Source organism: Lontra canadensis, unplaced genomic scaffold, assembly GCF_010015895.1.
Source record: "Lontra canadensis isolate GAN:19392208 unplaced genomic scaffold, GSC_riverotter_1.0 scaffold4, whole genome shotgun sequence".
Classification (NCBI taxonomy): domain Eukaryota; kingdom Metazoa; phylum Chordata; class Mammalia; order Carnivora; family Mustelidae; genus Lontra; species Lontra canadensis.
Genome location: NW_022630998.1, coordinates 53,617,511 through 53,629,820, shown reverse-complemented (window position 1 = coordinate 53,629,820; position 12,310 = coordinate 53,617,511). Strand labels below are relative to the sequence as shown.

The window sequence follows — 12,310 nt, the reverse complement described above, 5'->3', positions numbered from 1 at the left end:
TGCTGCGGCCCTGCATATTAGCCATGCACAATAAGACCACATACTGATCTCACTGGGTAAGAAATTAAATGGAAAAAATTGGCCCTCTTGCATAGTTTGAGAAACACAGCTCTAGATCTCAGCTGAACTATCACTTTCTGAGGAAGCTTTCTTCTGTCGTAAGCTCACATAGAACCGGGTTTCCTTCTTACCATTTTTTAAAATTTGAATTTATACATTATATGTGTGTGATTCTTGGGTTAATGATTACTGTCATCTAAGCCTTATGAGAGGGGACCACATCAGGCTTCTTCACCTGAGGCAGCTAGCCCAGAGCCTGACAGGTGGTAAATCTGGTATTTGAATAAATGAGGTCCATAGTGTCCATCAGATTTTCAGGGTGCCCATGTTCATGGAAATGGCAATTGTAGGAGCAGCTAAGTAGTATGCACTGAATGATTATGTGGAGGAAAGAATGAGGAACCTCACAGGATGCACTTGGCTTTCTTTGAAGAGGGAAAATCGCACAGGTTGTGGCTGGCTAAGGACAAGAGCTTTGAGGGCCTACAGTTACACCTGTGCCTCCTGCGTTTTGGGTCAAGCTCCCTGTGTTGGAATAGGGATATTGATAATGTCAAAGATGAAGAAGAGAGGGGTGATGTTCCATAAGCAAATTGTCCTCAGTTCCAAGAAAGCCCTCCTCACCCCAAAATCATACCCCGATGATCCATGGTTGTAGTCTCCAGCAGAACTGACATTTCCCACTTGAGCCACAGGACTGATGTGATACTGACTGTGGAGCAGTTCCACGGGGAGAATCTTTAATCACAGTTCGCAAAACCCCAAACTCTACTGGTAACCTTGGTTACATCTTATACAATATATTTTGATTAATTGTACGAACAGCTGTAACTTTTAGTAGGAAATTAATTTCATTTGTAAAAAACACACAAGCATTCACTACCTAATAAGGGGAGACCTTCTCTTAGGCACTTTATCTACATGGCCTCATTTATTCCTAGCCACAACCACATAAAATGGGCTATTATCCCCTTTTTATAGAGAGTAAACAAAGGTTTAGAGGACAAGCTTGCCCAAAGTTAATAAAGTAGGGGAATCAGGAATCAAAGGTATGTTTAACTCAACAGGACCATCTATTTTCACTCACCACACTGCAAAAACCTATTTACAGCTCATTCTATGCATGCATTATCCCATTATTTATGTAGGTATTATCTTTATTACTTAATAGGATTAGGGAAGGGAAACACTACCTTGTTTCCTTCAAACCTACACTTGAAAACTTTTAGAGGGAGTTATTATGTATGATTTTTTTGCCCCATGTTGACCTTCATTATAATCTTGGTGTTTGTATTCTATTTACAGCTACTTGAGCCTAATCCAGATCAGCGATTTTCTCACTTGTCTGACGTTCAGAACTTCCCGTATATGAATGACATGAACTGGGATGCGGTTCTGCAGAAGAGGCTCATTCCAGGTTTCATTCCTAACGTGAGTCAATCCTAACAAATCCATAACAACCCTCATTCAGTTACACATACGGTCTCATTAGATAACCCCACCCGTATTTGTTGCAACAGCCCGATTCCTGTCTCACAGATGAGACAACGGAGGCACACACAGGGGAAATGGGCCACCATAGGTCATGTGGCTAGCAAGTGGCCAAGTGGGATTCTCATCCAGGTCCATCGGCATCTGGAGTTCTAGGTCCTAATCCCTTTTTGTGGTATGCTTCTACTGGAAGGAAGCCCTAATCCTCCGAGGAGTCATTCCCAGGAATCTGCTCATTGAGGAAACACTGTTTTCTCAGATTTCAAAGATGTAGAAATTTGTTTCCATGGTTCTGTGAGTCACAGCACTGAAAATGTTGGGGTTATTTTTACCACTCACCCCTCTTCCTTTGGTGGTTCGCTGTCTCAGAGCTACATTCATTAGGACTATAATTCCCACTGGTTGAGTACCTGGCTGTGGGACATCTGTGGCCTCGTTCGGACCACTGGGAAAAGGTGGTGTCAGAAGCTTTGGCCAAGAAATCCTCCTCTGCATCACACCACAGCCATTAGCTATCCACTCTGCCTCAGGAGAGGCTCTATGTATGATTCTCTGACTTTACCATCCCTCCAAGTCATCTGGGGAACTTGTTAAAAATGTAGTTTCCTCAGCCTCTGTTCAGAAACACTGACTCTGAAGGTCTGGCCGGGGAACTGGGCAACTGGTCAAACAACTCAGGTGATTCTCATCTATATACACGATCATCAGAGCACACTTTGGGAAACATAATTCACAAGTTCAAGCTTTGAAAAAAATGACTAGAGTTTGATTTCCTTTCACACTCACTGAGGGCTTGTGGGGAGTTTAGAAAACAAACAAAATAGAAAATCGAAGACTATGAAAAACAAAGCCGGCCATAAGTTATTTAAAACATGGTAGGAATCGCAGCTCCTTATTCTCGGATGGCTCCATGAGAAGCAGGTGCTGTTCCTGGTATTAGGTTCGGCATCTCTGTAGAATGACCCAGAATCAAAAGAGTGAACCAACTGGTCTTTCTTGCAGAAAGGCAGGCTGAATTGTGACCCCACCTTTGAACTTGAAGAAATGATTCTGGAGTCCAAACCTCTTCACAAGAAAAAGAAGCGTCTGGCAAAGAAGGAGAAGGAGATGAGGAAATGTGATTCCTCTCAGGTAAGCAGGTACCCCCCAGATTCAGGGTCACGGGACTCTTCCTGGCGCCCACGGTTGGGGAGCTCCCGGTGAGAGGGCCACTCAGCACCCAGAGCTGCTGTTTTGTGAACGCATGGAGTCGCTGAACCCCCAGGCTTCTGGAATGGCAGGCCTGGGCCACACTGGGGTTCCTAGCAGAGCGGTTACATTTAGCGGTGGACTCTGGCTCTGCCATGAACGTCATTCAGTTATGGCCCTCCTCAGGCTCTCATTTCAGATTTTACAATATCCTGGAAGACATTCCAATCAGTAGCTCTGCAAACAAATATTCTCAAAGTCCTTCATGTCTCTAGCCCTCCAGGGACACTCTACACTCTCACAGTCAAGTTAGCCAAGGCCACATGCAACCCTACAAGTATCTGACCTTCACTGACTACAGGTTTCGTCCTTCTTTAGGACCCTTGCTCTTCCCTCTTCCCTCAATGTTCTACTCTCAGATCTTCACGTAGGGGATTTCCTATTGTCCCTTATACCCTAAACGCCATTTGCCGAAGATAAGGTCTCTTCGATACTGCGCTCTTTCTCAGCCCCGATTTTTAACTCCCTCATGACATTAACATAATTTACAAATCCTTATGTGTTTATTTGTTTCTTTTTCTACCCCCACTAAAATGAAGGCTCCTTGTGGGGAAAGCCCAGGTCGCACCTACCAGTGTCTTCATACAGCGTAGGCTCAATAAACAGGAGGTTCAGTATATTGGAAGGAAAGGAAATTTTGTAACTGGACAGTGAAAATTGGGCATTGCTCTTCTTAGAGTTACAAGGTCATGTTGCCCCACCAGACATCTTCCTGGGGTCCCCTCTTGTCCTAGTTCTTCCCCAACACACAGCCCCAGGAAGCCTCCCTCCTGATGAGAAAGGCGGCAAGCCACTTACCTGCAGGGCAGACCCTAGCATTTTCAAAGACCGCCCAAACGAGGGACGCTGTTTCCTCTTTCTTCCAGGCCCCATATCGACCTCAGGATCCTTTACCAAGAAGTGGCTTTGCCCAGGATAAAGACAGGCCCTTCCATCTCTACTCGGGGAAGTGTACAACCGCTTGATCTTTATGTTTTGTTTTTAAATTTTTATTGAGGTAAAATACATATAATATGAAATTTTCCATTTTAACCATTTTTAAGTGTACAATTCATGATGCTATACAGCCACCACCATTCTTTAGTTCCAGCATTTTTTGGTACCCCAAACCCCATATTTTTCCTTAATCTATTTCAGCAGTGTTCTACAGCTTCTACGAGTACAAATTTTTCGTGTCCTTCATTAAACTTATTTAGAATTTTATTCTTTTGGATACTATGGAAATGGAATTGTTCATTTCCTTCTTGAATTATTAATTCCTGGCGTATAGAAACAATGGATTTGTCTATATTGATTCTGTATGCCACAACTTTGCTTCCTACTGTTGGCAACCATTTCTTAGCTCTAAGCTTCCTTGTGGATTCTGTGGGATTTTCTATCCATTAGACCATGTCATCTGCAAATAAGGCTAGTTTTACTCCTCTTTACAGTTTGGACGCCTTTAATTCTTTTCTTTCCCTGATTGCTCTGGCTAGAAATTCCAGTACACTGTTGAATAGCGATGGCAAATGCAGGCATCTTTGCCTTTTTTCTACTCTTAGGGGGAAATACCTTTTACCATTGAGAATTGTGTTAGCCGTGATTTTTTTTGGAAAAGCCTTTTATCTTGTTGAAGAAGTATTCTATTCCTAGTTTTTTTTAGTGTTTTCACCATGAAGTGTTTTGCATTTTGTCAAATGCCTTTTTCTGGGTCAAATGAGATAATCTTGCACATTTTTCTTTTCTTAGTTCTGTTAATGCAATGTGTTATGTTGGCTGGTTTTCTTATGGTGAACCATTCTCACACTCCTGGGATAAATCCCACTTGGTCATTGTGTATAATCTTTTAATATGCTGTTGGACTTGGTTTGCTACAATGTTGTTGAAGATTCTTTTATCTATATTCATAATGAAAATTGTCCTGTAATTTTCTTCTCTTTTGATGTCTTTAGCTGTTTTGGTATGGGGGTAAAGCTGGGTCCATTGAATGAGTCGGTTTTCCTTTTTTTTTTTTTTTTTTTTGGGCGGGGGGGTTTTCCAGGCAAGTTTGAGAAAGATTGGTGTTGTTTCTTCTTTAAACATTTGGTAGAACTCACTGCTAAAGTCATCTGGTCCTGGACTTTTCTTTGCTGGAAAGTTTCTTATTACAGATTTTTACTTGTAGATTACTCTTTACTTGTTATAGGTCTGTTGAGATTTTATATTTCTTCTAAAATTTTTGTAGTAATTTGTTTATTTACAAATTGGTCCATTCCATCTATATGTTATTTGTTAATATACAGTTGGTCACCCTGGTTTTTTTTATTTCTATAAGGTAAGTCTGGAAGTCATGTCCCCACTTTCATTTGTGATTTTAGTTATTTGCATTTTTTCTTTCTATATGACTAATCATTTGTCAGTCTTATCATCTTTTCAAAGAACCAGTGATTATGTTTGTTATTTTTCTATTGTCTATTTCATTGATCTTTGCTCTCATCTTTGTTATTTCCTTCATTCTGCTAGCTTTGGGTTTAGCCTGCTTTTCTTTTTCTAATTCATCAAGGTATGAAGTTAGATTATTGATTTGGAATATTTCTTCTTTTCTAAAGTAGATATTTACACCTATAAAATTTCTCTGATTACTGCCTTCACTGTATCCCCTAAGTTTTAGTGTGTTGGGGTTTTTTTGTTTATTTATCTTAAAGTATTTTCTAATTTTTGTGATTTTTTTTTGACACAATGGTTGTTTAAGAATGTGTTTAATTTCCATGTATTTGGGAATTTCCCAGTTTTCCTTCTGTTGTTGATTTCTAGCTTCATTGTGTTGTGGTCAGAGATCATTTGTATGATTTTAAAATTTTAAAATGTATTGAGACTGTTTTTTACCCTGACATATGGTTTCCTTCCATGGTTTCTTTTACCTTTCTGAGCATATTTAAGACAGTTGTTCTAAAGTCTCTGGGGGCGCCTGGGTGACTCAGTCGGTTAAACATCCAATGCTTGGTTTCAGCTCAGGTCGTGATCTTGGGGTGGTGAGATCAAGCCCTGCACTGGGCGGAGTCTGCTAGAGATTCTCTCTCCCTCTCTCTCTCTGCCCTTCCTGCTCATGCTTCACTCTCACTCTAAAGTAAATAAATAAATCTTAAAAAAAAAAAAAAAAGTCTCTGTTTAGTAAATCCAATGTTTGGGCATCCTCAGGTGTAATTTCTGTTCCTTTGAATGGACCTTGTGATTTTGTTGTTGAAAACGTGACATTTGAATATTATCATGTAGTAACTCTAGAAATCAGATTCTCTCCTCTTGTAGAGTTTGCTCTTTTTTGATTGTTGAAGGCAGTACTCATCCTTTTTAAAGTAACTTTTACAAACTACTTTTGCAAACCCCATATTCCTTGTCTTGTGTCATCCCTGCAGTTCCTATTATGCTAGCTTGTGTTTAGCTAATATTTTGACAGAGATTTCCTTGAACACCAGAAGCATTTTTAAGTTGCTTTTTTTCTTGATTTAGTGTTTCCTTGGTTGTTAAAAAGAACTTTGGATTGCTTTCCAGAATTCTGACAAAGTTAGCTCTGACAGTTTCTGCTTGTTTTTTGTTTCTGTTGATGGGAGCTTGGAGATGCCTACTCTAATATTCTGTTCTAGTTCCTCTTAATCTGGTACCCTACGTTTAAAAATAAAAAGTATTTTGATTTACAGTAAAGGTTAGTATTTCCAAAAATAATCAGAAAAGATCATGAATCTCAAAATAGCACTCTATCTACTCTTTGACATCAAGGTTTTTAAAATGTGAGGATCAATCTTGGCAGCTCATTACAGTATGACCATGTTCATTCATTCATTCATTCAATCCATGATTATGAAGTGTCTGCTATGTCAGGAAATGTCTCTGACTGGCTAGTCATTGCTGCCCTTAGAGGTACACAGTGCTCTGGGAATTACTCACTCATCCTGAGTGAGGGTCCAAGTTAGGCTTTCCAGAAGAGCAAACCTCTGATCTGGTTCCTCTTCTGGCCCAAGCCTCTTAAGCACAGCATGAGTATTTCCTACTGTTGGCAACCATTTGCCATTTTGTTTCTTTTGAAATAATGAAGGCATTTCTAAACTCTCAGGATATAAGTCCTGAAATGCCCTTATCCTTTGTTTTCTGTGCAGTTGTCTCTATTCAACCTAGAGGAACCAGATCTGGAACCAGATCTGGCTTGGAAAAGAGGTCAGCGATCCAACCATGATCATTTTAGTGATAATGCATGGTCTCCTACTACTCCCTCAGTCTGTAAACACTGCTTCCTGGTTAGGAAAAAAACAGGCACAAAAAACCCATTGGCTTATCTTCTTCTCTAAATTCCATCTGCTTTCTTATTTGGCATTTCATTAAAATGGAAATTTTTATAATGTAGTCCTTTTTTTTTAAGATTTTATTTATTTATTTGACAGACAAGTAGGCAGAGAGGCAGGCAGAGACAGAGAGAGGAGGAAGCAGGCTCCCCACTGAGCAGAGAGCCCGATGTGGGGCTCGATCCCAGGACTCTGGGATCATGACCTGAGCCAAAGGCAGAGGCCTTAACCCACTAAGCCACCCAGATGCCCCTAAAAAATTTGTTTTAAGAGATGCTAGGGTGAGAGGAAAAGAGATAATTAGCAAGATCTATTTTTCCTATGGACATATATGTATATCCTAGAAAGCTTTATTAAGGGGAAAAGCCCTACAATACCAATTTTGTGTATGGGAAAATAAAACCTATTGTAATCTTTTATATATATCTTATTTTATATATTTATTTTTATTTATATAATATATACTTGACATACACACATATACAAATATATAGTTGTATCAATGTAAATATATATTTATACATATACTTACGTAAACATGTGTAACTCTAGTAGAGTTGCTTTGTTTTTGTTTTTTAACTTTTTCATGTGGGAAAAGAGGTGAGGGGAGTCATGTCTCAGATGCCTTCTCAATTTGTAAAGGTAATCAGTGTAGATATTTACACCTTAGGGGAAATGGATAAATGTAACTACTATCACCAGGCCCACAGGTTACTAAGGAAGGTTATTAAGGAAGCAATCCACTGGACATCATAGACACACTAGAGAGTAAAATTTATTTTCACAGGGCTTAATAACAACCTCTGAAGTCCACAAGTCTTATAAGAGACCTTCTTAGAAATATCTGCTAGAATCTGTTCTTATGTGTATGTGTGTGTGTGTGGGTGTGTGTGTGTGTTATTTTTGTTTGTTTTTGTTTGTCTTCATGATGAAGATCTATTATCTGTAGCTGTAAGGGAGAGGGAACATTCTCTTCTTTTCATCTTTACTCATGTAGACTTCTTTCACCCACCGTTAGGAGGCTCTGTGTGCTTTGAGACTAAGAAATGGAATCGTGTTAGTGAGTACAGAGCAGAAAGAGGCAGGCTTAAAATGCTCTAAACTTATAAGGATAAGAACGGGGTAGAATTATCTTGTTAAAAGACGGAATGTGGGGTGTGTAACTATCTGCAATGATGGTTTCTACATGTTGAACAGTCAATGCTAATCCAACCAGCATGATGGCAAAATGAACTTCAATAGACTGTTTAAAATCTGTTAGAGAGTGCCTGTCCCCTCTCTCCAGTAAGAGCTATCATCTCTTGTGAATGCTTCCTACTCTGACTGGATGAGGCAGTGTCTAGTGGTTACTTTCCAAACAACTATATGATCCTTTTAAATGTAATGACTTAAACATTAACTCATGAATCCTTTGTAAGCATTGATTCCTTTATATTAAAAAAAATCGGAACAGTAATAGGACCTACATGATCGATCTGAGGAAGAAGTAAGATGATGTAAGGAAGGCATATTAACAATTAACTGTGTTAAGCCGTGGACTTGTAAAAGGCTGAAAGCTTATCATATGACCCCTTGGACTTCTCCTCTGGGTCCCTATTGCATTAGTGCTTCTCAACCTTAGCATCACACTTAACCCATAATGTGGGGTGTGTAATATACTGGTGTCTGGGTCCCACCCCAGATCAGAAACATTTGAATCTGGGAGTGTGGCCTGGGCATCAGTATCTGAAACGTTCTGCAGGTGATTCTATATATGCAGCTAAGGTTGAGATACACTGCTGCAGGATCCAGGATACGACTAAATAAAGCAAAGCACTACAGTTTTCCCTTTCCTCCCATTTTCTCATTTATAAAATGGAGTTGATATCGGCACCCACTTCATAGACTTGTTCTGAGTCAATTAGTACATGTAATGTGTTTGGCAAAATGATTAATTATTATGTTTTACTCTTCCATTCTACATCCTGACTCCTATCTTCTTTCTTTCCCATGTTCCTACTTTTGCTCCTATTTATGTCAGATGCCTCTACTTCTTTGCTTCCAGAATATTCTCCCTTCATTCCTCTCTGCTCATCAACAACTTTCAAGTATAGAACCAAAAAGACAGACACATCACCTAGCTGGTCTGCTGTTGAGGCAAATGATGAAAGTTCTCTTCTGCTACCTCCTGAGATTTCCACCTGCTGCAAACCCTTGAGATACTTTTGTTGCCACCTCCATGCATACCAGTGTAATAGCCATCAGCTCTGCTCATTTCTGAGAAGCGGGTTCGAAGAGTTCTAACCAACCTTTTCCTTCTCAGTCACATAAGACCCATTCATCCCTCCATTCTCTTTGCCTCCCTCTCCTTTCCCTCATCATCTCGATCTGGCTACTGTTGTTGACTTAACCATGTCACTGAACTTCTTAAACTTTTTCACCTAAAGCAGAGGAAAGAGAACATGTTGAACGTGAACATTTCAAGGACTGGTGTGGGTGGGTGGGGGGCAACTCGTGGGGTCTGCAGTACCAGCTCACAAACTCCTCTCTGAGTGTCTATTTTATATCTTTAAGGAAAACAGAATTTGGTGGTAGAGAAAAAAATTCACATGGATTTCTACATTTTAGTTGATTTTAATCTTGATTTGTAAGGTTAAAAATATTTTTAGGGCACCTGGGTGGCTCAGTGGGTTAAGCCGCTGCCTTCAGCTCAGGTCATGATCTCAGGGTCCTGGGATCGAGTCCCGCATCGGGCTCTCTGCTCAACAGGGAGCCTGCTTCCCTCTCTCTCTCTCTCTGCCTGCCTCTCCATCTACTTGTGATCTCTGTCAAATAAATAAATAAAATCTTTAAAAAATATATATATATTTTTAAATGTATCTTTTATGTTATATTTTAAGGAACATTTTATATGTCCATATATGTATATAAATTTTTATATATGTTTATGTAAATGTTTTGTTTATATATATTCTATATAAACATATAAACAAACATAAACATATTACACAAATTTACATATATTTTAATGCAATGATATATATGATATATATTATGCATAAAAATATATACATATATAAACATATATGAAATATTGTATATGTAAAAATATTGCATAATATATATGTTTCTGTATTTATGTTTTTTGTAATACTTTAAATTTAAAAAAAAACCACGGCGAACTATTCTCAAAGAAAAAAGAAACCCCAACTTTCAGCTCAATTAACCAAGGTAAAAAGAGAGGACCCAAAGCAATAAAATATAAATGAAAGAGAAAACATTACAATGCCTCTCCCTAAGAGCACAGAAATGCTAAGGAGAAAAAGAAATCACTATGAACAACTATATACACAACAAAGAGGACAACCTAGAAAAAAATGGGCTTTTTTTACTAAGAAAAATTCTTAGTAACATACAACCTATCAATTCTGAATCAGGAAGAAATTAAAGATCTAAAGAGAACAATTACTAGTAAGGAATTTGAGTCAGTAATCAAAAATCTCCCAGCAAAAAAAAAGCCCAGAACAGATTCACTGGTGAATTTTACTGAAATTTTACACTTGATCTTAGCCAAAAGGCCGAGAAGCGATTTTACCAAACTTTTAAAAAGAATAAACATTAATCCTTCTCAAACTCTTCCAAAAAAATCAAAGAGGAGGGGAAATCCCCAAACTCATTTTATGAGGTTAGCATTATCCTGATTCCAAAGCCAGAAAAAGACATGAAAAGAAAAGGAATCATCAGGCCAACATCCCTGATGAATACAGATGCAAAAATTCTCAATAAAATACTAGCAAACCAAATTCAGCAATACATTAAAAGGAACATTTACTCAAGTGGGATATATCCCTGGGATGCATAGATGGTTCAACATATGCAAGTCAATAAGTGTGATACATCACATTGATAGAATTGAGAGAGAAAATCATATCATCTCAAGAGACACAGAAAAGGCATCTGACAAAATTCAACACCTATTCATGATTAAAAACTCCTAACAAATTAAGTATAGAAGGAACATACCTTAACAAAGGCTATATATAATGAGTCCACAGCTAACATCATACTCAGTGATGAAATACTAAAAGCTTTTCTTCTAAGATCGGGAACAAGACATGGGTCCCCACTCTCATCACTCCTATTCAACAAAGCTCTGAAGTCCAACCAGAGCAATCAGGCAACAAAAAGACATAAAAGACATCAAAATTGGAAAGGAAGAAGTAAAATTGCCTATTTGAAGATGATATGACGTTATATATAGAAAATCATAAAAACTTCACTAAGAAACTCTCAGATCTAATCAATGAATTCAGTGAAATTGCATGGTACCAAATTACCATATAGTAGCATTTCTATATACTGACAACGAATTATCTGGAAAAAAATCAATACCATTTACAAGAGCATCAAAAAAACAGTAAAATACTTAGGAATGAATTCAACCAAGGAGGTGAAAAATATCTGTACTGAAAACCACAAGAAATTTGATTTTTTGGATATAATACCTAAATTATATCCTATGATATAATATCTATATTATAAATGATTTTTTAGATATAATACCTAAAGCACCAGGAATAAAATAAACAAGTAGTACTGCATTAATAAAAAGACAACAAGACATTGATGAAAGAAATTAAAGACAACACATATAAGTAAAAAGGAATCCTGTATTCATGAATGGAAAAATTAATATTATTAAAATGTCTGTGCTACCTGAAGCCATCTATAGATTCAATGCATTCCCTATTAAAATTCTGATGGGATTTTTTACAGAAGTAGAACAAAAAAATCATAGTATCTATATGGCACCACCAAAAACCCCCAAATAGGCAAAGCAACCTTGGGAAAGAAGAACAAAGCAGAAAGTATCATATGTCCTTCTTTCAAGCTATACTACAAAGTTATACTAATTAAAACAGTATGGTACTTGGAGAGAAACAGACACATAGACCAATGGAATAGAATCAAGGGCCCAGAAATAAACCCATACAAATACCATCAACTAACATTTGACATGGGAGCCAAGAATACTCAATGGAGAAAAGACAGTCTCTTCAATAAATGGTGCTGGGAAAATTGGACATTCCCCTGTAAAAAAAATGAAAACAGACCCTTATATCTTGCAAAAATTAACTCCCTAAAATTAATTCAAAATGGATTAAAGAGTTAAATATAACACCAGAAACCGTAAAACTCCTAGAAGAAATGGTAGGAACAAAGCCCCTTGACAATGGCCT

The 12,310-nt window shown here is 38.0% G+C and overlaps 1 protein-coding gene across 2 annotated transcripts in view; it reads left to right on the top strand.

The window, feature by feature from the left end:
• The window catches only part of STK32A (serine/threonine kinase 32A), a 126,946-nt gene that overhangs the window by 110,979 nt on the left and 3,657 nt on the right, over positions 1-12,310 (top strand). For both annotated transcript variants that reach the window (XM_032850724.1, XM_032850718.1), the window contains exons 10-11: positions 1,366-1,491; positions 2,554-2,682. In XM_032850724.1, the coding sequence (XP_032706615.1) occupies positions 1,366-1,491; positions 2,554-2,682 (255 nt within the window). The remainder of the gene's footprint in view (positions 1-1,365; positions 1,492-2,553; positions 2,683-12,310) is intronic.